Below are 21,828 nucleotides of genomic sequence, written 5' to 3' on the forward strand. Positions count from 1 at the left end.
TCATAATTTACAGATGATCTTAATGTAGCTAGCTCTCGTAGATTATTACTTTAACTAGGCAAAGATGTGTTATATTTATTTATGCTGCAGAATATTACTTTAACTATGTAAAGGTGTGTTAATTTTGTTTATGCTGCATTTGTTTAATCATAAAAAGATGTATTGCATTTGTTTCATCTTGCCTGCCTAAGGCACCTGATTGGTCTAATAAAGAGCAGAACAGCCAACAGCTAGGCAGGAGAAAGACTAGGAGGGACTGGCAGACAGGAGGAATAACAAGGAAGAGAAATCTAGACTCCAGAGAAGGAAGAAGAGAGAAGAAGGAAAAATTGAGGGACATGTCCAAAGGCAAAAAAAAAAAAAAAGGTAGATGACAGACAGAGAAGTGAAAGTAAGATATACAAAAGTAAGAAAGGTAATAAGCCCTGAGGCAAAATATAGATAAGGAGAAATAGGTTTGGTTAAAAGACCTAGCCTAAGTTAGGCCTAGCATTCAGAACTAATAATAAATCCCTGTCATGATTTGGGAGTTGATTGGAGGCCCCAAAGACAAAGACTAGTACAGCTAGATACTGATCTTTGTTAGATCTATGTTTTATAAATATCTCCTATAATCCATGGCTTAACTTTTCACATGATCTCATAATTCGATAAAGAAGATAGTTTAGGTTTAACAAACTCACATGTATGTGTTCTGCCATGATAATGCCCTCAGTTTTTGGCCTGCTTAAAAATAATATAAATATTCTTTTAAGTCTCCTTAAGTTTATCTGAAAGTCTGCATTTCTTTTAAGACATTAATCCAACTGAAATAGGTTTTTATGTAATGTTAGCAATATGTGTTAAATTTTATTTTCAGAGTATGGATAAATAATTTCTCAAATATATCTAATGTCAGCTTTAATTACAGACTCTCTCTCTCTCTATATATATATATATATACATATATATACATATATATACATATATATATAGCATAATGCTTTAGACTTTACTTTCATTATTCTAATTGCCTTTATCTATACCAAATTTAGCTACTCAGTTTTAAGTGTGTGTGTGTGTGTGTGTGTGTGTGTGTGAGTGTGTGTGTGTTGTGCATATGTATGTCAGAGGAGAACACTGACTGTCCTGACATGTCTTGAGACAGGATCTCTCCCTGAACCTGAAACTTGGCTGATAGCAGCAAGTCACAGTAATATTTCTCTGCTCCCCACAGTTCTAGGGTTACAGGCACATACACCATGCCTACTTTCTTACAGGATCATTTTTGAACTGCCTCAGGGTCCATTGACATACTCCTTTCTGGAATGATGGGTTGCCCCTGGCTCTCCTTTCAACATGTTTATTTCTAGTCCAGGAAGCAGTCATTCCTTTAAGGATCCTAATTTCTTCTCTTAATGGCAAATAGTATTTATGGTTGTCACTTGGTATTAGGCCTAGCATCTTGTTCTGGAGATTTTTTGTTGTTGTTGTACTAAGTTCAAGCATAGGTCAACATTTTAAAACAAAGATATTGTCTTAGGCTCATACTAATATTTTCAATTAAAATTTAAGTGGTGAAGGAGTTTGAGTTCATTTAATTTTATAAAGCTTATAATCGATTCTACTTTTCCTTCCTTGGGACTCCCGGGTTCTCAAACACAATGGTAATTATTCTCTCACCTCACTCCACACTGTACAGAATCAGAAAAGGGAGGGTCTCATTTGCCAGAAAGGCCAGTGTGAAAGAGCATTTGCTCACAAGACAAGGAAGATGCACATTTTGTAAAGAGCACACAGCTTTCAAGAAAGGCTGTGATTTGACAGAACAGAGGTCACATCAGAAAGAGAGACAATTGAGTTACCAAAAGGCAAGAGATAGGTTCCAAAATCAGGATGGAATAGTAATTACAATGAGATTCACACTGGAACTGCTGGCTGATGTCAAAATCACAACCAGGAACAGTACTTCTTTCTGTTAGTGAAAAGTCTCATTATTTTAATAAAATATTATTTTTTGTTCTTATAAGCAGAACATAGATCTAAGACAAGAAGAGATAGCACAAGGAAGATTGCTCTTCAGCTAAGAGAAATCGTAGTGAAAGGAAGAGGGTCTGAATTCAAAGCACCAACACCCATATAAAAGATAGGGATGGCTATATGTCCTACCAAGTCCAAACACTGGGCATAGGGCATACAAATGGGCAGATCCCTGGAGTGTGCTAGCCGGTCAACCCAGTCAAAACTGTCAGCTTCCTGTTCAGTAATAGACCCTGATGGAGGTGGGTCTTGTATTTATCTGTTGCTTTCATTGGTTAATTAATAAAGAAAACTGTTTGGCCCTGCTAAGACAGAAAATTAGGTAGGCAGAGTAGACAGAACAGAATGCTGGGAGAAAGAAGCTGAGTCAGTCAGTCGCCATGATTCTCCCACTCCAGACAGACGCAAGTTAAGATCTTTCCTGGTAAGCCAGCTCGTGGTGCTACACAGAATATTAGAAATGAGTTAGATCAATATGTAAGAGCTAGCCAATAAGAGGTTAAAACTAACAGGCCAAGCAGTGTTTAAAAGAATACAGTTTCCGTGTAATTATTTCGGGTAAAGGTAGCTGTGCAGAACTGGGCGGAACGCAGCCCACCGCAGCTCCTACTGTAAGACCCCATCTCAAAGTAAGGAGAAGTAATGTAAATATAAATATGTAAAGTGGAATAGCTGTAAATGAAAAGAAGTTTTCAGGGAAATGGGTGGACTTGGAGTGTATGATATTAAGCAGGGTCACAGAAACTCAAGAAGAAAAAGAAAAAAAAATACTCTTGTTCTCATGCGTGTGGATCCTGAACTGAAGTGTGTCCATGTACATATGTAAACAGATATAGGTGTGGGAATAGTATAATACTTAGAAAAATTGTCTAGGAAAAGTAACATTTGGTGACAAGGAAGGAAAAAAATGCAGACAAAGGACACAAAGCTCATTGCTTTTCGAGCATCAATTCAGCTGTAGATTTTTCCCATTTTTTTGATAAAAATGTCATTTAAAATGAAAGTATAAAACACTAAGCTAAGTTCCCCTGCTTCAGAGAGGCTATTCTAAATAGATGTCCATTCAGATGCACAGAGTTCAGGAAGGGGCAAGAGTTTGAGTGACATTCTTAATCTACCAGAGGGACATTTTTTATTTGTGCAAATTAAGTGATAAAAGAGAAGAAACAAAAGTAGCCACATCTCTATTGTATAAATGTGTCTATACTACAAATGCATTTTTAAAAAATGTATTAGGAAATGATTGAGAAAACACACTTAGCATGCTTCTCTTCTGCACTTGGAGGCATACACACACATACACAGGTGCATACAACACATACGTGCACATACACACACACACACACACTAAAATACCGACAGGACTTCTCTCTCTAACTCAGGTTTATACCAATTTAATGAAAATGGCAGCTAAATGCAGCTCAATTTTCTCCTGACATTTGAAGTACCGGGGTTCTAATGAGCTGCTGTCTTAATTATTTCTCTGCCCACAGAGGACAAGGTGTGGACCATAGTGTCTCACGACTTACAGATGCAGACGACAGTGGTAGGCTACAGCCCAGAAAAGTATTCGGTGACACAGCTCATCTACAGTGCCTCCATGGACCAGATCAGTGCCATCACCAGCAGCGCTGAATACTGTGAACAGTATGTCTCCTACTTCTGCAGGATGTCCAGGTTGTTGAACACCCCAGGTAGGCTGTGATGCAACATTACTTTTAATTACTCTCTCAGCTGGTGTTTGCAGTTGCCTAAACAATCCAACAGGTGTGGCTTATTATCTTATCGCCCAGTCCGTCTTCAATGTGCAGGTGGCTGTAAATAAGTACAATGTAATCACTGGGACTGTTTTCTGGACAAGGAAGCTCAGAATGCATGGTTTTTAAAAGGGAATTCCATTATTTTATGTTTATGGATTTTTTCAGCTTTATGCACATATCCAAGGTGTGCTGTTAATGTTCATTTATCAATCAATTGCCTTGGGCAAAAGTTTGTCGGAGCTTCTTGTGAGCTTTCAAGTGATGCTCTGAGGTCCTCTGGTGTCTTTAATGTAAAGATGAAAGCCTTCTGAAGGCTGCCAAGAAATCTGGTATAAAGCAGTGAGATAATTTAGGGCTCTTTGCTGTCATTTAACAGTATCTACTTTAAGAAACTCACCCTCAAGTTTCCTATCATGACAGTCTATTTTAGCAATATATAGTGTATGTGTGTATAAAGGAGTGCATGCATATGTGTGTACAAGATGGGGAATTCGAATAAAGAAGCCCCCAAAGTGATACTGAAAACACCATTTCTGCAAGAAAGCTTTGTGTGTTAGCATGTGAGCATGACACTAAATTTAAGATGTGGGCAGAGATCTTTTGGTCCATCACACAACAGCAAAAATGAGCACAAGCATTGAGTGGAGGGAACAGTGCTTTCAGGTTTGCAGCCTTGAGGTTTTCCAAAGGTGTCTTTGGGATAGTCATTGAATTTGAACTCGCTTGTCTTATACAGTACTTAAAACCGTTATCTATTTGTCATGTGCAACGTGTTTTGAAATATGATTGCGGAATGGCTAAATCAAGCTAATTTGCATATGAATACTTTACCTTTTTGTGTCAAGAACTATTTTCAAGGATGTAATATAACTCTCACAGACTGTAGTGACCATGTTCTACTATGGAAGTCTTATATTCAAGCCTCAGTTTCCCATGTTCTTTTTCTGTCCAGTTAGGATAAGAATGTCTGCTTGAGGTCTATGAATTTAAAGACATGAATGGTATGTTTTCAATTAATAAGCAGCATTGTAACATTGCATTGTGTCCAAGACTAGATGGATATGTGATGCCCTAAATCAACACTGGTTTAGATCTAGCACTCCAGCATTCTTTGGGAGCTGCATCTAGAAAAGAGTTAGAGACAAAATAAATAGATGATTTGGGGTGTTTGTGTGTTTATCCTGTGCAAAGCCTTGTGCTATTAGTATGCTTACAGTGTAAACCATGGACTCTATAAGAGTAAAATCTGAAAATAATAAAGTGATAGGTTTAGAAAATTGGGGCTTATATTGTTTGGCAGAAATGGTTGGCCTGTTGAAGTAACGTCATTGGAAGAGCAGAAAGAAGTTCCCAGGTTGGTGTTGGGGAATGAATGGCAGTGGATGTCATACGAATGGCCCTTCTGGTGTTGGTCAGAAGCCCTGGGTTGGGAAGTGAGTATGGACATGGGCCTGGATGCAAGTAAATCTTCTGCTGTGTACTGAGTCCCTACCCTATCCTTCTGAGTCTATGTGTTTCTGAGCCTAAGTGTGCTTGAGAACAACACACAGAAGTTAGGAATGCAGAACCGGTCGGGCTCGACTCTCTATATTTTTGATACGATGGATCTAAAATGAGGTTGAGAGTACACATTTGTTTTGAGTGTCATTAAATGAACTGTGTTTCTTCATGATACATATGTGGAAGCCCTGGTTCCCTAAGTGTCTGTACTTGGAGACAGGACTTTTAGTATACAGTAATGTTAAATGTAGTCAGAATGCAGATGTCCTAATCCCAACAGGACTGTCAACCTTAAGGAAGATTACAAATCTCTCTCTCTCTCTCTCTCTCTCTCTCTCTCTCTCTCTCTCTCTCTCTCTCACACACACACACACACACACACACACACACACACATTCTCTCTCTCTNCTCTCTCTCTCTCTCTCTCTCTCTCTCTCTCTCTCTCTCTCTCTCTCTCTCTCTTCTATCTCTCTGTCTCTTCCCCTGTCCTCCACCTCTCTTCCCTTCTGCCCCTTTCCCTCTCCCTTACACTTTCTCTCCCTGTCTGTCTGTCTGTCTGTCTCTGTGTTTTTTGTCCCCCTCTCTTATCTCTCCTCTCTCTCACTACCATGTATAGACATGGCAAGGGTACCCTGGGATGCCAAACTAAATCTACCAGTTCCTTGAACTTAGGCTTTCTTCCTTCTGAACAACAAGGGAATATATTTCCACTGCTCAACTTCCTGCCTGCCTATGGCCCTTTGCTAGATAGTTCTAGCAGGTAGATGGTGAGTTCTCAGGTGATGGCAAATCTGAATGGGCTGGAGACCAACTCTGAGAATTTGAGAGTTATACACAGTCCAACAGGTGTTTCTGTTGCCCTTCAGTGCTCACAAAAAATTTTACTGGATACTGCTTCCATTGCTAGTGAGCATTAGCTAACAACTGTGGAAAAACCAAGGCCAGAAAAGAGTTGTTAATGAATCTCATCAGCTTGCTTCTCTGTTTCATGAGTGAGTGCTCCTCACAGAGTCTCTGTTCACAGATTTCAGTTAATTAGTATCCAGTCCTGGAATGGGAGACAAATGGGACAAATTGCTCATCAGATGGAAACCTTGGTATTTTCATTGGTACAGTCAAATTTTCATTATCAAATTCTTCTAGTAGTTAAAGTATAATAATATTTTTAAAAACACGTTAAAACCGTCAAATATGTATGCTAATGATTTACAGTTTAGGTACCAGAGAACTGATCTAAGACTTTTTAAGGCAACTAACCTTTATTCCCTTGGTCTAATAGGTAGTCTTCCCTATTTCCCTCACTGATGATTTTCTCTTAGCCACAAGGAATGTCACACACCCATTACTCTCTTTTATATAGCATATGATATACATAGCTTAGGAAAAATAAGAGAGATGTGAAGATTTTAACTGTCATCTTTTAACAATCTAGACTCACTGCAGAAGAGAGTACAAATGAGAGGTTATATAGACCAGGTTATTCTGTGGGAGTTAATACTGAATGTTTGCTTATTTAAAATAAGAGCCCCCCACTATGGTAGCAGCATTCCCTAGGTAGAAGATCTTAGACTGTATAAGAGTAGAGAGCTAACCACTAGCATGTATGAGTTAATTCATCACTCCTAACTCTTGATGGTAGATGGATGTAACTAGTTGCTTCAAGCTCCTTACTTACCTTCCCTGAAATGATGGCCTCTAACCTTGAACTGTGAACCAAATAAATCTTTTCTTGATTACATTGCATTTTGTCGAGAGATCTTATCACAGCCATGGGCAAAACTATAACAATAAACTTGTTTTTACAGGATGTTAGTTACATTTTCTTTTTTGGGGGGGGGGGCAGGGTTCGAGACAGGGTTTCTCTGTAGCTTTGGTGCTGGTCTTGGAACTAGCTCTTGTAGACCAGGCTGGCCTCAAACTCCCAGAGATCCACCTGCCTCTCCTCCCAAGTGCTGCCTCTGCCTCCCGAGTATAGTTACATTTTCTAAAATAAAGCAGACACTTTCCCTTTGAACTCCACATGACCTTTTCAGGAAAACTACTTGATGGAATTCAAGAGTGAATTTCTAACTTTCACAATAAATACAGTATTTTACTTATGTTTTCAGAGAATCCAATATTGTATGTTAAGACATTTATAGGTTGTCATTTTACCTAAAACGTTATTTGAAAATTATTATCATCTACACCAGACATTTTTTAAACACACTATTATTCTCTCATATTTCCCACTTTTATTAAAAACATGTTCTGTTCTCATTCCTGATAACAGTTTCCCCTCCCTCTCCTCCTCCCAGTTCCTCCCTACCTCTTCTCCCATCAGGATCTACTCCCTTTATGCCTCTTATTAGAAAGAACAGGCTTCTGAGAGATAATAAAAATAATGAAAAAAAATATAATAAGATAAAACAAAGCCTGTCACAAAACGGTTGAACAAGACAAAGCAAGAGAAGGAAAAGAGCCCAGGAGCAGGCACAGGATCAGACAATTGCTCACTCACACACTCAGGAGCCCCATAAAAACACTAAACCAAAAGTCATAAAGTATGTGAGCAGGACCCACTGTTAGACCCGTGTAGGCCCTGCGCCTGCTGTTTCACTCTCTGTGAATTCATGTGAGCTTTGTTCATTTGAGTTTGGGGGCCTTGTTCTGGTGTCCTCCATCCCCTCTGGCTCTTACATTGTTTCTGCCTCCTCTTCTGCTGAAAAACCCAACCATTCTTTCATTCAAACAGGATCTGTTCTTGATCATGTTTGCTCATTTGAATAAAAGGGCATAGCTTCAAATATTCCCTTATGAACCCACAGACACTTCTTTCTAAGCAAAAACAAAAGCATCTACGTTTTCTGGCTACTTATTATAATACTGAGGCCAGGACCCTCCCCACAGGTTTTGATGGGATTTGGTCAGGATTCAGGAATGACTGCTTTCAGCAAACATTCCCAGCCAGTTTTTTTTTAATATTTATTTATTTATTCATTATGGATACAATAGTCTGTTTGTGTGTATGTCTGCAGGCCAAAAGAGGGCACCAGAACTCATTACAGATGGTTGTGAGCCACCATGTGGTTGCTGGGAATTGAACTCAGGACCTTTGGAAGAGCAGGCAATGCTCTTAACCACTGAGCCATCTCTCCAGCCCTCCCAGCCAGTTTTATGAACCATCATCGGGAAACACTGTCTATGGCCTGTGTGGCTCTCCTGTTCAAATCTAAGTTGTTAGTCCTTTACGTTGGGGAGGAGTAGAGGAATAGGAATTCTCTGGCCAGCTAAAATAAAAAGAGCATACATAACTGACTGCTTTTTCAGTTAAATCACGCTAATAAGGAGTTGTTTTTAATCCAATTGAAGGAACAATGCATAGATGTCATAAAGTGGATTTCTGCCTACTCTACAGAGTTTTCCCCCACAGTTCCCCTTTCTTCTGCCCAGGTGAGCGATTGTAGAACAGTGAACACAAGTGCAGGAGTGGCTAACCTGGCAAAGCTCTTTGTGCACTGGGTTCTGTATCAGTCAGGATAAGAAGAGAATTTAATAAAAATCTTAAATTTGTTGTTTTAAGGAACTAACGCTTGCTATAATTGTTTTCTTCCTCTTTCATGGTAATGTCTGATTTTAAACACCCACTTATCATTCTGTAACTAAGACTGAATTATACTGGAACTTCCTCAGAAGCACTTGGGGCATCTGTTTGAATGCAAAGTATATTCATTATAGTCATTGGAATTAAAATGAATATCAAATGAGTCTGTAATAGCTATGCACTTAAATGTTATTCTTTATTTTAAGAGCTTCACATCCAGACGTCATCTGAGGCTCTGGAGCTTCTAAGATACTCAGGACTAAGAATTGATAGGCGTGCAGAACTTATGCGTCTTTATTGATAACTATTTGCACCATACCATTAGCTAGCAAATGTTGACTTATTCATTATTGGTTTGTCAGACCGTTATAAGGATGACAATGTGTAGATTACAGTATTATGCACTGTTATTACAAAATTAGAAAAAGGAATCACTTTCAAAATAATTATTTGGCTATCCCTTATAGTCATGTTCAGTTTTCAAAGCCATTATGCATTCATTTGTTCTTAACCAGTCATATAAACATATAGAAACAAAAGTCATAAAAATTAAGTAATTCCATATATAAACTGGAATGAGGTCATATCAATGGAAATAACCAAGTTTTACCCAATTTGAGAAAACCAATTGTGATTTTCTAAAAGAATGTCAACATACTTTAATTTTATAGCCTCAGAATTATGAACATAATAATATGAAAAAGGAAAAAAATTGAAAAATTAAATCTGCTTCTGAATTAAGTACTTTAAGAACTTAAGAGTTAGTAGAGACACTCAGTATTTGCATGTTAAATGTAAGGACCTGAGTTCAATCCAGAGCCCAGATTTTAAACAGTTGCTTTCTCAATTTGCTTTCACTGCTTTCAAGATTGTAACTTCTCAACTTATTTATCATACTGTTGTGTCAGTTAACCAGTAGTCATTAGGTTAAAACAGTAGATGGAGGTTTTGTAGAGAATCTAGTGCCATGGGTACTTTTAGTAGCATAGAATCTTTGCTCTGGGTTAGAATGTTTACTATATTGCCATCCACAGTTTATCTTTTCCCATGAGTTTGTTGTTAAATCAGATGCTCAAATAACATTTTTATTTGTCTGATATATATATATTCTAATATCTATTATATTAGAATGTATTATATTGATATATATCTAATATAATATACATAGTCTAATATGTACTTATAAATATTTATATATTTATTTACATACGTGTGTGTATGTATGTGTATATATATTTATATGTATATGAACTAGCTTACAATTCTTACACAAATGTCTTCATTACTGCACATTAACTATGGGGAAATACTTTTGAGAGTCTAGAATGATACAAGTGAGCACAAGAAGTTGGTCAGCTTGATAATGGAGTGCTGGCAATAATATCTGGACATCATACAAGACTAAGATGAACCTAGGTTTCCTTGGAATAAACAGACATAGTAATATGGGGTTGCCAATTGAAGCTGTGACTATCTAAAATGGACCTCAGAAGTAGACCAGTGTTTAGAGTGTTCAAAGCCATTTCAAGTACAAAAACGAGTTGGACTACATAGGAATACAATTTTAAGCATTAAGTTAACTTTTTCTTTCCTCCTGCCCAAAGTATATTTGTAAACTCAGAGCTGAGCAGAAGTAACTTGACCGTGTATCTGATGAGTTCATAGTGTTCCTCTCCCCACCCCTTTGTTTCCATTCTCTTGCCAATGCAATAGGCAGTGCATGCATAAATTAGGAGTCAGGATATTTGAGTGAGAATTTTCATGCTATGGTCCTCTGTTTGTCTTGTAAGACATCCTTGCTTACTTTTGAATGCCCCCTTATGATTTTAAATAAATGTACTTTGTGTCAAAAAGTTAACTGTGATGGCCTGTGCTTGTAATCCTATAACCGAGACGGAAGAAGAGACATACAGACCCCTAGACCTTACTGGTAGCCTGCCTAGCCTGTTTAGCAAAATCTAGGTCATGAAAGACACCTTCTGGAGGAAATAAATAAACAGGAAGCAAATAAACAACAAAAAAGGTAGGCAGAGCCTGAGGGATCACACCTGAGTTCACCCTCTGATCTTTGCATGCACATGCATACAAGTACACCCAGTCATACACACACACACACACACACACACACACACACACACACACACACACGCTCATGCATACCCTACCTCTTCACACACAAAGAACTTGAATCTTATAAGTCAGGTACTAGAAGAAAGATAAATTTAGATACTAATGGAATACAGTTCTAGCCTACAATCCCAGTGCTTTCAGATGCCCAAGGTGCTTCACCTGGTTGGACAGAACCTCTGCGAGCTAGTTTAAAAGCACCTATTTGGATTTCCTGGAATGTATTGCACTCATATATTTATTTTAAAAATCATATTATAGTTTCCAATTCTGAATTTTCTCCTGAAGTATTTATTTCCTACATATATGAAGATTTATTTAATTGCAGAAGTGTGGGTAGTTGTGTTTCATGTCTTTCTGGTGATATTTAGTACTGTTTCTTGCTTTCCTGGGTTTCATTTCTTTTAATTTTTCGATATAGCCTAGTTCTCATTAGCTGCACTTTTATTGCTTTGTTATGTTGGAAGAAGTCATATAAATTATCCCTCCTTTTGGGTAGTTTACTATTAGATTTTGTATCTATTGAAAAGAAGTTATGTTCACAATTTTGGCCGGTAAAGTAAGCTGTGTAAAATTCAATACACTTTGATGATACTAAACTGTGATTTAGTGGCACCCAAAGGAGAAAACACAACTTTAGCGTTGTGACTTATAACCTATTTTTACCAAAATAAGTAAAAAATAAAAATAAAAATCTAAACTTTGGTGTACTTTTCAAGAAAACCATTTTTCTAACTTTCTTTTTTCCAGTCTGAAAAAAAGATCTTTATGTTTAACTTTTGAAATAGTTCAGACATTTTAAAAAGCATTAACCAATTCCAGCTAAAAATTGTTTTAAGTAAATGAAACTCATTGTTCCTAATCAGTATATCAATCAGAAAGTTGAACATTTATCTAATTAGTTATAGGCCCTAACTTTAGTACTAAAACTAGAGGACTTAGTTCAACGAGACAAGCAAAGACAATACTGAAGAATACAGTTGGGGGCAGCAGTGCAGCTCAGCTGGTAGCGTGCTTGCCTAACATGAAAGCCTTGGGTTCAATCCTGCACTGCATACAATGGTATCATGATGCAGTCTCTGCTACCAGCACTTGGATGGCAGGAGTTCAAGGTTAAGACCACTGTAGGCTAGACAGAGAGTTTAAAACCAGACTTTACTAAAGATCTGTCTAAATAAAATTGCAGATACAGTAAGATGGGTCATGACATAAAGCTACGTGCTGTCAAGTCTGATAAGTTGAACTCAATCCCCATGAGCCACATGATAGAAGAAAAGAAAATAATGCAAAGTGTTCTCTTAATTTCTACATGCAATGCAGTTACACACACATACACACAGATACATACACATGTATTCACGCATACGAGTAAATAAGCAAATGTTTGAAAAAGAAAAGAAGCAAAGAAAGAGGAAAAGAGCGTTTAGAAAGCTAAGTCTAGTAAGTTGCACACTGGAGAGGCTAGAATTGACAGGACAGATATTGTCAACCAAAAAGGCAGAGTGACAGCATGCGAAAGAGCTATGTGAGGCTGTGTAAGCAACATCGACGGGCCGTTATGAGAGTCCCAGCTAGAAAGATGTGAAGGGAATTAATGATGGCTGATGCCAGTGAATTCCCTGTATCTCAGGAAATGTAGCATATAAGCTGAAATGGAAGAATTTACACAAACTAACTAAGAAAAGAAATGGATGAGGAGTTCCAGGTTAGAGATGTCATGTGCTCACTGATGCTGAAATGAAGACCAAGTGCAGAACTTAACAGAGGGGAGTAAGAGGCTGGAAGAGAACCGGAGGCCACAGAGACGGGAAAGGAGCTTGGAGATCAACCCTGCGTCTCTTTGGATTTCACACTGAAAGTTTTTCCTTGGAGGGGAAAAGGGTGGCTGCACTATGTATTCAGACTGTCACATGGAGAAGGGAGTAGAAGACAGAACTGGTAAGAAGGGACCTCCCAGCGCCGTGTCTGTGCCTGTCTGGGAGCCCCATCATGACTGAGAGAAGAAGACAAACTTGTTCAAGGTGTAGGTGACAGAATCAAATTATTTATATAGAGTAAATGAAGAACATTCGATGATGGCTCAAGCTTCTGACTTAGGGAACAGTGCAGAATAAGGCTTCCGGTCATGGCTGCTCTTTAAGGAAAATCTGGAGAGTGGCCAACTTGAAAACCTGACACTGAAGACAAGTGTTCATCTATTGTAATGGCCCACAGGGTGCAAATCCTTTTAATGGACTCCAAAAGGACTAACATAGTATTCCCCTTCATTGCTATGTAAACATATCCAATAGCTAAAGTGAAATGAAACGGCCCTCATGCTCTCCAGTCTCATATTTATATTAGGAGAGCAAGAGACCCAGTCCAATAGGATCCATATCAATGATGTTGTTAAAGTTTTGACTTTGCTTCAGCTCACTGGTCTGTTTGGTTCTATGCCAGCTGCATCCTGACTTTTCCAAGGACCTAGGAGGTGGATACTTCAGCCATAACTCTTCCCAGGGAGAGAAATGCATCAAGTGTGCTTCATTTTGTGAACCAAAACAAGTCACATGCTTTGCCTATCCTACCTATCCTAACTATAATAGAAGGAGAAACGTGATCTTCCCATTTGTGAATGAGCATAACCAAAGTACACATCTGTGTACATTAGTGGATGTTTGTAGGATGAGACGTCAGGGGGCCTGAGTGAAAACAGAAGATAGAAGGAAAGGAAAGGGGGTAGCAATTAAAAGGGAGGCTGATGATGGGAGAAAAGGATGCACCTATCCAAAGGGACTGGAAAGTGATAATCAAAACAGTAAAGCCCAACAGAATCAGACTGGGAGAGGTTTTTTTTTTTTTCTGTTTATGTAAAAACATTATGAGTAAAAAGGAAAACTGCAATGGTAAGATACCCTAAAGAGGAAACCTATCCCAGTAATGGTAATTGGAGGCTACTGCAGAATGGATGGATACATGATGAATTTCAGGATGTTTATGGTGACAAGGTGGCTGGCTAGAGAAATCTGTAAGGCAGAGCAAAAGAAAAAGTTAAGTATCGCTGATAATTTTAAGCATGAAAGAGTTATAAGTCTGCAAATTGTAAAGGAGGCTCTACAGAAAAAACTATACCTTATAAGACAGAAAAAAAAAGAGTGGAGACTTCTTTTTATCACCCAGGACCTCCTAGGTTGCAATCTTGCTGAGGTCTGAGCCGATACATCAAGAAATAAACTTCCTCTATAAAGCAGGAAGGCCTGCTCATTATTGCCACTTGACTGATGAGTACTTGTGTATATAGTTGGTTTCCTTAATAAATATGGAAACATGGACATTTTGTGAGGCTTTATCCTATCAATACATAGAGTTGACAATTGTCTTCTCATGTCCTCCTTGTCATGACAGTTGATGCTAAAAAGTTGAAATCAACTAGCTATTCCTTCAAGGAATGACTTCCTTTTAAATAGGTTTAAATTTAAAGTATGCATGAGAATTCTAGATTTAAGATTTATTTTTCCTTGTAACTGTTTGACAATATTTTTTCCTGTAATTTTTTGACAGGACAGTACATTATTAGTAAACTCTTCTAAACAAAGGTTAGGTGTGAAAATCATAACACCACACAGAAACTGTATCACTAATTTTTCCTTGAATCTTTCTTAATACATTGTTGGCAGAGACTGCTAGTTCGTTTCCCAACTAGCCTGACTCTTTGAATAATCATACAGAAACTATATTATTTGCAATACTGTTTGGCTAATAACTTAAGCATATTTCTGGCTAACTCTTATATCTTAAATTAACCCATTTCTATTAATCTGTGTATGGCCACATGGCTGTGGCTTACCAGCAAAGTTCTTGTGTGCCTGTCTCCTGAAGACAACTACATGGTTTCTCTTCTACTCTGCCTTCTTTCTCCCAGCATTCAGTTTAGTTTTCGTGACTAGCTCTATTTCACTAAGCCACTGGCCAAAACACCAATACATAGATTTTCTGATTTGTGAGAATTGTGAGTTCTTATAATTGTATTTAAATTAAAATTCAGCATATTAAGAGATCATAAAGCCAAGGTTTTAAATTTATGTTTTTACTTTGTAATAAAAGATTGTATAAATGAAGAAATAACTGTTTTATCTAATTTCAAAAAATACTAGAAAACAATAGGCTTGTCTTATTTTTTTAAAATCCCATACTTATCCACTTTTTTTCTGAGAAAAACAAAGTTAGATTTATAAAAGTTCTTCTGAAATATTGGATAAGTGAAATACTATTTACTTGAAATATTTAATAATAGCACATTAGGCAAATATATAAAAGGGAAAGCTTTAAATTTTAATATTTTTTTCATGAATATTACTCCCTCTTTGTTTATATCCATGCTTATTATCCATGAAAAATAAAGTCAGATTGAATTAGTTTCATTGTCTTTCCTAGCATATATCAAATTATTATTGATTATTACAAATGAATTATTTTTTAAATGATTCATTCTTATTTGTTGTTTTGAGACAGTGTTTCTCTATGTAGCAACCTGTAAACAAGGTTGGTCTCGAACTCAGAGATCCACCTGCCTCTGTCTCCTGAGTATTGAGATTAAAGGAGTGTGCTACCAACATCCAGCTATTGTGTATTCTTATGACACCGAAAATGAGAAGATTCCTAATTTATCAGATATTATGAGTTGTGCTTAAAACATGTCCTACACAAGATACTGAAAAAATATTATTACCATGAAAATGCATTCCAGATGATCTTCACATATATGATCTTCATACTTGGGAAGATAGGCAGGGAAATTGTAAGTTCGAGTCCAGCCTAAGCTACATGGTAAGACCCCAGTCTAAAAGAAAAAATCCCTTACTCTGGATCTCTAGAATATTAACACAGAATTGCTGATTTACTCTTAATGTAATCCTTTGTTAAGTGCCATTGGAAATGCAGCCTGATCAAACAGAGTGCCTTTAAATAGCGTCGCCTTAAACTATGAGTTGGTGTTTTAGACGCATGACATTAAAAACATTGAGTTTATGGCTTTTAGAACTTATTGATAATAGAGAACCTACTTAGGATCCATTACAATTTCTAGAAATGTGGACCTGTGTTTTGCAGAGGCTTCTTTAGAAGGGAAGGCTCAGAGTATTTGGGATGACAGGGAAGGAAGGAGGGGGTCCTAGAGTACTGTTAAGACGAGCTATTGGTTCATGTTCATTCAGGTACAGAACAGGTAAAATGTGTAACTGGAGATTTACTGCCAGGTATTGGTTTGTGGCATTGTGGCGCCTAACTTGCTACATTCAAAATGAGGTTCATAATCGGGAAGGACAAGGTTGGGCACTTAGGTAGATGGCCAGCAACCAGCTATAGGTGAGGTTTCTCCTGAAGGATGTTTCCAAATTACCTCTGGGTTTTCCAACCACTGAAGGAAGCCCATAGAGATAAGTTAAAATAATCTCCTATTCAAAGTCCACTTTGCATTTTGATTGCTATACAATCATTTTTTTTGTGTGTGTGTCTGAGTTCTCTACTGGACATTGTACATAAGGTGACTCTTAAAGCAGTCATCACAACCAGTGAAGTTTGATTCTAAGTTGAGCTATTCCAAGATCCCATTCTGGAGTAGGGACAATTCATGCCCTCACCTGAAGAAAGTGCAGCTGTACCGTCATAGACAGGTGGGGCATGCCTGTTATGGACTGAGGGATTATTCAAAAACTCTGCTTCTCTGATGAAAGTATATGTGGGTCTTAGGTCAAATTGCTAAATAAAATCTCTGGCCACTGGTGGATATATCCTGATGGATTTAGATTTGTTAAAGCAAAACGGCCTTCCATTTCCTTGTGCTGTTTTTTTTTTTCATTTGCACAACTTTATTTTACACTCACACATTTACAGTCACTGATCGTTGTATCAATGTGCTACTTCCATGAAGGCGTCTCAAGGATTATCACAGGAAAAGCGGCTGGCGGCTGACTGATTTTTTTTTTTAAAGGATCTGCAGATGGTTTTATTCCACATTTTAGCAAGATGGCATTTGTTGCAGGGATAAAGACTTCATTTGCTAATCCACACTTCTCACAATAGGCTGCTTCCATGGAAGTCTTTCCACTGAGAGAGATGAGCAAGCTTTCTATCAAGCCTTCTGTCATCCCACCAATATTATTCTGCAATATTTCCTTTTCTAAATATTGTGCTGTGCTCTCTGTGTGTGTGTGATTGTGTGCTGCATATGTGGATGAGAATAAAACCTCAAATATCATTCTCAGTCACCATCCACAACCATTCTTTATTGAGTCACTTTCTCCCTGAACCTGGAGCTCACCATTAGGCTAGGTTGACTGTGCAGTAAGTTCCAAGGATCCAATCGCTTGCATCTCTCCAGTGCCATGACCACACGTATCCACCCCACATGGGCTGCGATTGAACCCAGAGCATCACGCTTGAGTGCCAAGCACTTTACTGGCTGAAGGTTTCTCTCACCGCCACCCTAGACTAACTTTTGTAGTTGAATCTGATCCCTTTGCCTTGCAGAGTAAAGATGACAAAGAAGTCCAGAGAAACAAAGTTGGAAGAGCAGACTTTTATAGATATGCCTGTGAATAAAATGTATTCATTTACTTTATTTCAGAGGCTAAGTTTCCAAAGCTATCATTTTTTCCACCTATAAATGATAAAACTTTTCTGGATTCTATTAAACATTATGCTTACTTAAAAGTTAACAAGTAAAGAGATTTTAGGGGAAAATGAACAATGTTATGATGTTTGTTATAGATACCATAACCTCAGATAGTAAATTCCCTTAAGGAAATTGCTCAATTTTTGTTCTTTTGGCACATGACAAAATGTCCCTTATATTATTAGATGAATAATACTTACCAATAATTATTTCTAAATAAGAATGTGCTAATGATTGATGAATAATGGGACAAGAATGGCATTGGTATCTATTAAATATTTACTTGGAAATGAGAAAGCATAGGCCAATTACACCAGCTCTAACATTTGGAACCACATATCACCATTTCCATTTTATAAACATTTTATATAGCCTCACCAGAGCTCATTAATTCACTCTAAAAGAAAAAACAAAAAAGAAACGAATGAAAGCAAATATCACACCAAGGCCAAGCAAATGTTAAAATGCAACTTTATATGTCTTTATGCCTCTTGTACCTTCTACCAAGAAACTGGAAGAAAGAAAACAGATGAGGCCACCAAATAAAGTAATCACTTGGACTTTTTTTTAAAGCAATTTCTTCTAAACTGAAGCATTATTAGTTGTTTTACTATATTTAAAAATTACTGACTGGGGCATTTTGCTAGGTAGTAGGGAAAAGGGGGCATTTGGAAAGAGCTATAAAAACTCCCTTCTGAACTCTTCTGATCTAATATTCTCTACTTGGCCCTGACAAGTATTTTAAGAAATAGTAGTTCAGCTCACAATTTGTTTGTGAGCATATTGGGAAACATTTTGATGTGAAAGAAATGAAAACATGCTTCTCTTTCTATAGAACACTTGACTTTCCTGTTTTTAATATCAAGATATTTCAGTACATGCAAATTGCATGTTGATGAAATTGAAAAATGTGGCAATAGGTTATATCCATTTCTTTTCAGATAAAATATGAACACTAGATGTTGACATTTTCTTTTTATAAACAAAAACTTTCCAGAAGACATTCCTAGACCTATACTTAGCATAACGCATGCAATGTTGCCTTCTCATTTTGTTTATTTACTATTGTTTTCTGAGAGCTCCTGTTAGAATGAGGTAGATCAGAGATGGGTGGAGCAAAGCAGAGGACAGTATGTAACAGGACACTGATAGAGATAGACAATCCTACTCACTTCCTGAAATGAGACGTTTAGAGTAGGGAACTGTTTCCTGTCAGGAGAAGGGAGTTTCTCTGCTGAGGTTAAACTTGTATGTGCCAAAGAGGAATGACACACAGAACACACAAAAAGGCACATGGGGGGCTTAAAGGGAGGGCATTGTGGAAGCTAGCAAAGGAGGCATGACCTCAAGAAGGTCAGGACAGCAAAGGCAGTGATGCACCTAGACCAAGCTTACTCTCTAGCCAGCCTTCATCTTAGAGGTAGAAGCCACAGGTTTTGTATCATCTCACCTTGGGAAAGGCAGTCACTGCAGCCTATCTAGAAACCAAGCATTTTATTCTGTCTGTATTTCATACCATCCAAACGGTAAGGTAACCAAAGCAACAGGGATGAGCAGATGGACGCTAGGTCTTCACCTCTAAAGGAAGAAACTTTAAATCTGACCAGGACAAACAAAGTTCTTAGCTCATTAACCACAGTCATAAGGTTGCACAAATTTATAAGGTTACAATGAAAAAAATAGGGAGTGTTGTGAAGTGGTCTCAGTAAAAGCAGGAAAGAAATACATCCTTTCAAAATACAGTCAGTGCATACAAATCCCAGATAGATTTCTAAAGGACTTAAAATTTGAAATAACCAGACTCACAATATTTAAGCTAATAAAATACAACAAAAATGTAGAATAATTTGGTAGACTCTCTTAATGTACCTAGTTTGCTCTGAAATGTTTTTTTAAAATATATAGACTATATCAGTGTAATTAATATAAGCCTGGTAACGAAAGTACAAGTTGATCAATGGTAACAATTTCTTTCTTCCTTCTGTTCTTGGACAATCCGTTATTCTTCCTCCAATCTGGAAGTAAGTTGACTGTTCAAGTTAAGTAGAAAGCCTATAGTCTGCACTATCTCAGTGACTATATCTCTATACTTTGCTGTCTATATCATTCATGTATCTATATCTACATTTGTGTTAGTTTTCTATTACTATTACTAGAAAAGCAAACTTGCTGGCGGCTTGTCCCCATCGATTAAGATTTGTGATAAGGAAACAAGAGATGGGAAGAGCAAGGTGGAGCCAACCTGCTCACCTTATGACAGCCAAGAAGATAGAAGAAAGGAGCTCACCCACATAGAGAAAAGACTTTCCCCAAAACCCATTAAAACTAAATACACCAATGGGATCACCCACTGATGAGATCAGAGCCCTCATAATCCAGCATTCTTCAAGTCTTGTTTTCTGTGTATTGCTGCACTAGGGTTCAAACTTTCATCATATGGGCTTTTGGGACAGTTCATACCCAAGCTGTAATAGACTATATAGCTATATCTGTGCTTAAATATATATGTGTGAAGGGGAATTAAATCATATATTGGTATATATAATCAGAGTGTTTGTTTCTGAATAGAAATACAAATATATAGATTGTGTATACTATATGTATATATGCTTTAAATTTTCTATTAAAGAGCCATCCAAGCAATATTTCTTTATGCAAATTGTCCCTGATGTGATAAATCAGTTGATAGACTTCCATGATGTGCAAAGCAAACTTTCTGGAAGTAACAGCATGCAGAAATGACTGCAATGCTAACACATAAAATTACTTACATGCAATAGATATTTGCTATTGAACTTGAGAACAACATTTAGAAAGAAACAATCAGACCAGAGATAACGAGGACTTATTGTCATTATTAAAATGTGAAGTCCACGTTAATTTAAAGCCAAAAGAAACACAGGAAAGGCAAAAGTAAAATGAAATTATGATATAATTTTATAGAACTGAATCCAGAGTATTTCACCATGAAAAGATGGATTGGGTTTTATCAATATAAAAGATAATGGTTTTGATAATGTTAAATAAAAGTGAGTAAAAGTAATCTGAAAGAACAAGGTGGAGATAATAATCACATTTCAAAGACTTTTTTAAAATGCAAGCTTAGCATTTTGTTGGCCTGTTTCGAGTATTTCCTCCTGACAGAAACTAGACCTCTCCACTGAGATGAATAAAATATATGCAGGCATGGTTCAGAAAGAAATTTCCAAAAGAATTCATGAATTATCTGAGGAAAAAATATAATTGGGGTTATATTATAGGAGAAAGGTCTATAAAATATAAGTCCTTGTGAAAATAAGAATAATGTTGAACTGCCTTGGAAGCTTCATCTCTAATGAGAAAGTGGTAGAAAAGGAAAGATGCTGTGCTTCACTTATATTAGAAAGGATTTAGCAGAGATAGGGTCGGCAGTGACTTCTGAAGAAAGTGCAGACAAAATGCTGGCCTGTGGATAGCATTCAGACATGTCAGAAAGGAAAAGAAACATGCTTTGCAGCATCGGATGCTAGGAGATGAAATTACACTGCATGGAGAAGTCTCCAATGCTGTCTCTCAAGATAGCCGACATTACCTTAATGAGTTCCCGGCAATTCGAAGCCAGACTCTTCTGGCAGAACTTGATTTATCAGCTCACTCCAGTTTGATCTGATTAAAATCAGTCTGTGAGATTGAGATCTACAATCAAAATGTCATTAGATTGACTTAAAATAAAAAACTAACTGCTGAAGGGATAGAATGGCTTGGCTGGCATTTTCTGTGTGGGTAAGATGCATGCGAAGCCAAATTATAAACTCCGATGCCAATGTATTAATTTTTAATGAGAAAAATATAATGCTAAGGGGACTGGACACTCAGGTTGTTTCGTCTGCCAAATCTCTCCCTGAGGGGCAAAGCAACCATGTGGGGAGCCAAATTAGAATCAGATGTTTGCTTCTTGAAGTTGAAATCAGAACATGGAGAGCAAATTAGAAGAGTTGAAAGTTAAGGGCAATGGGTTGTCTTTGAATAGCGGCACCCTCTCCTTTGCCTTATATTTGTCTAAACTCAGAGTTGAATTTATTCATTCTCCTCCCACTTCTGCCTTGTCTAATTCTTCCACTCCCTGCCCCTCCCCTCTACTTTGGTTTGGTTCATAGGCTTCTGCCTGAAGACATGAAAACATATCAGCCTGAGCCATTTAGTCTATT

General features: G+C 37.4%; 1 protein-coding gene across 1 annotated transcript in view; it reads left to right on the top strand.

Moving 5' to 3' along the window:
* Nucleotides 1-21,828, top strand: part of Cntnap2 (contactin associated protein 2) — a 1,600,222-nt gene that overhangs the window by 832,132 nt on the left and 746,262 nt on the right. The window contains exon 14 of the mRNA XM_050164469.1: nucleotides 3,513-3,713. Coding sequence (XP_050020426.1) covers nucleotides 3,513-3,713 — 201 coding nt within the window. The remainder of the gene's footprint in view (nucleotides 1-3,512; nucleotides 3,714-21,828) is intronic.

Source organism: Alexandromys fortis, unplaced genomic scaffold, assembly GCF_014885135.2.
Source record: "Alexandromys fortis isolate MF-2015 unplaced genomic scaffold, M_Fortis_MF-2015_v1.1 scaffold_133, whole genome shotgun sequence".
Taxonomy (NCBI): Eukaryota; Metazoa; Chordata; class Mammalia; order Rodentia; family Cricetidae; genus Alexandromys; species Alexandromys fortis.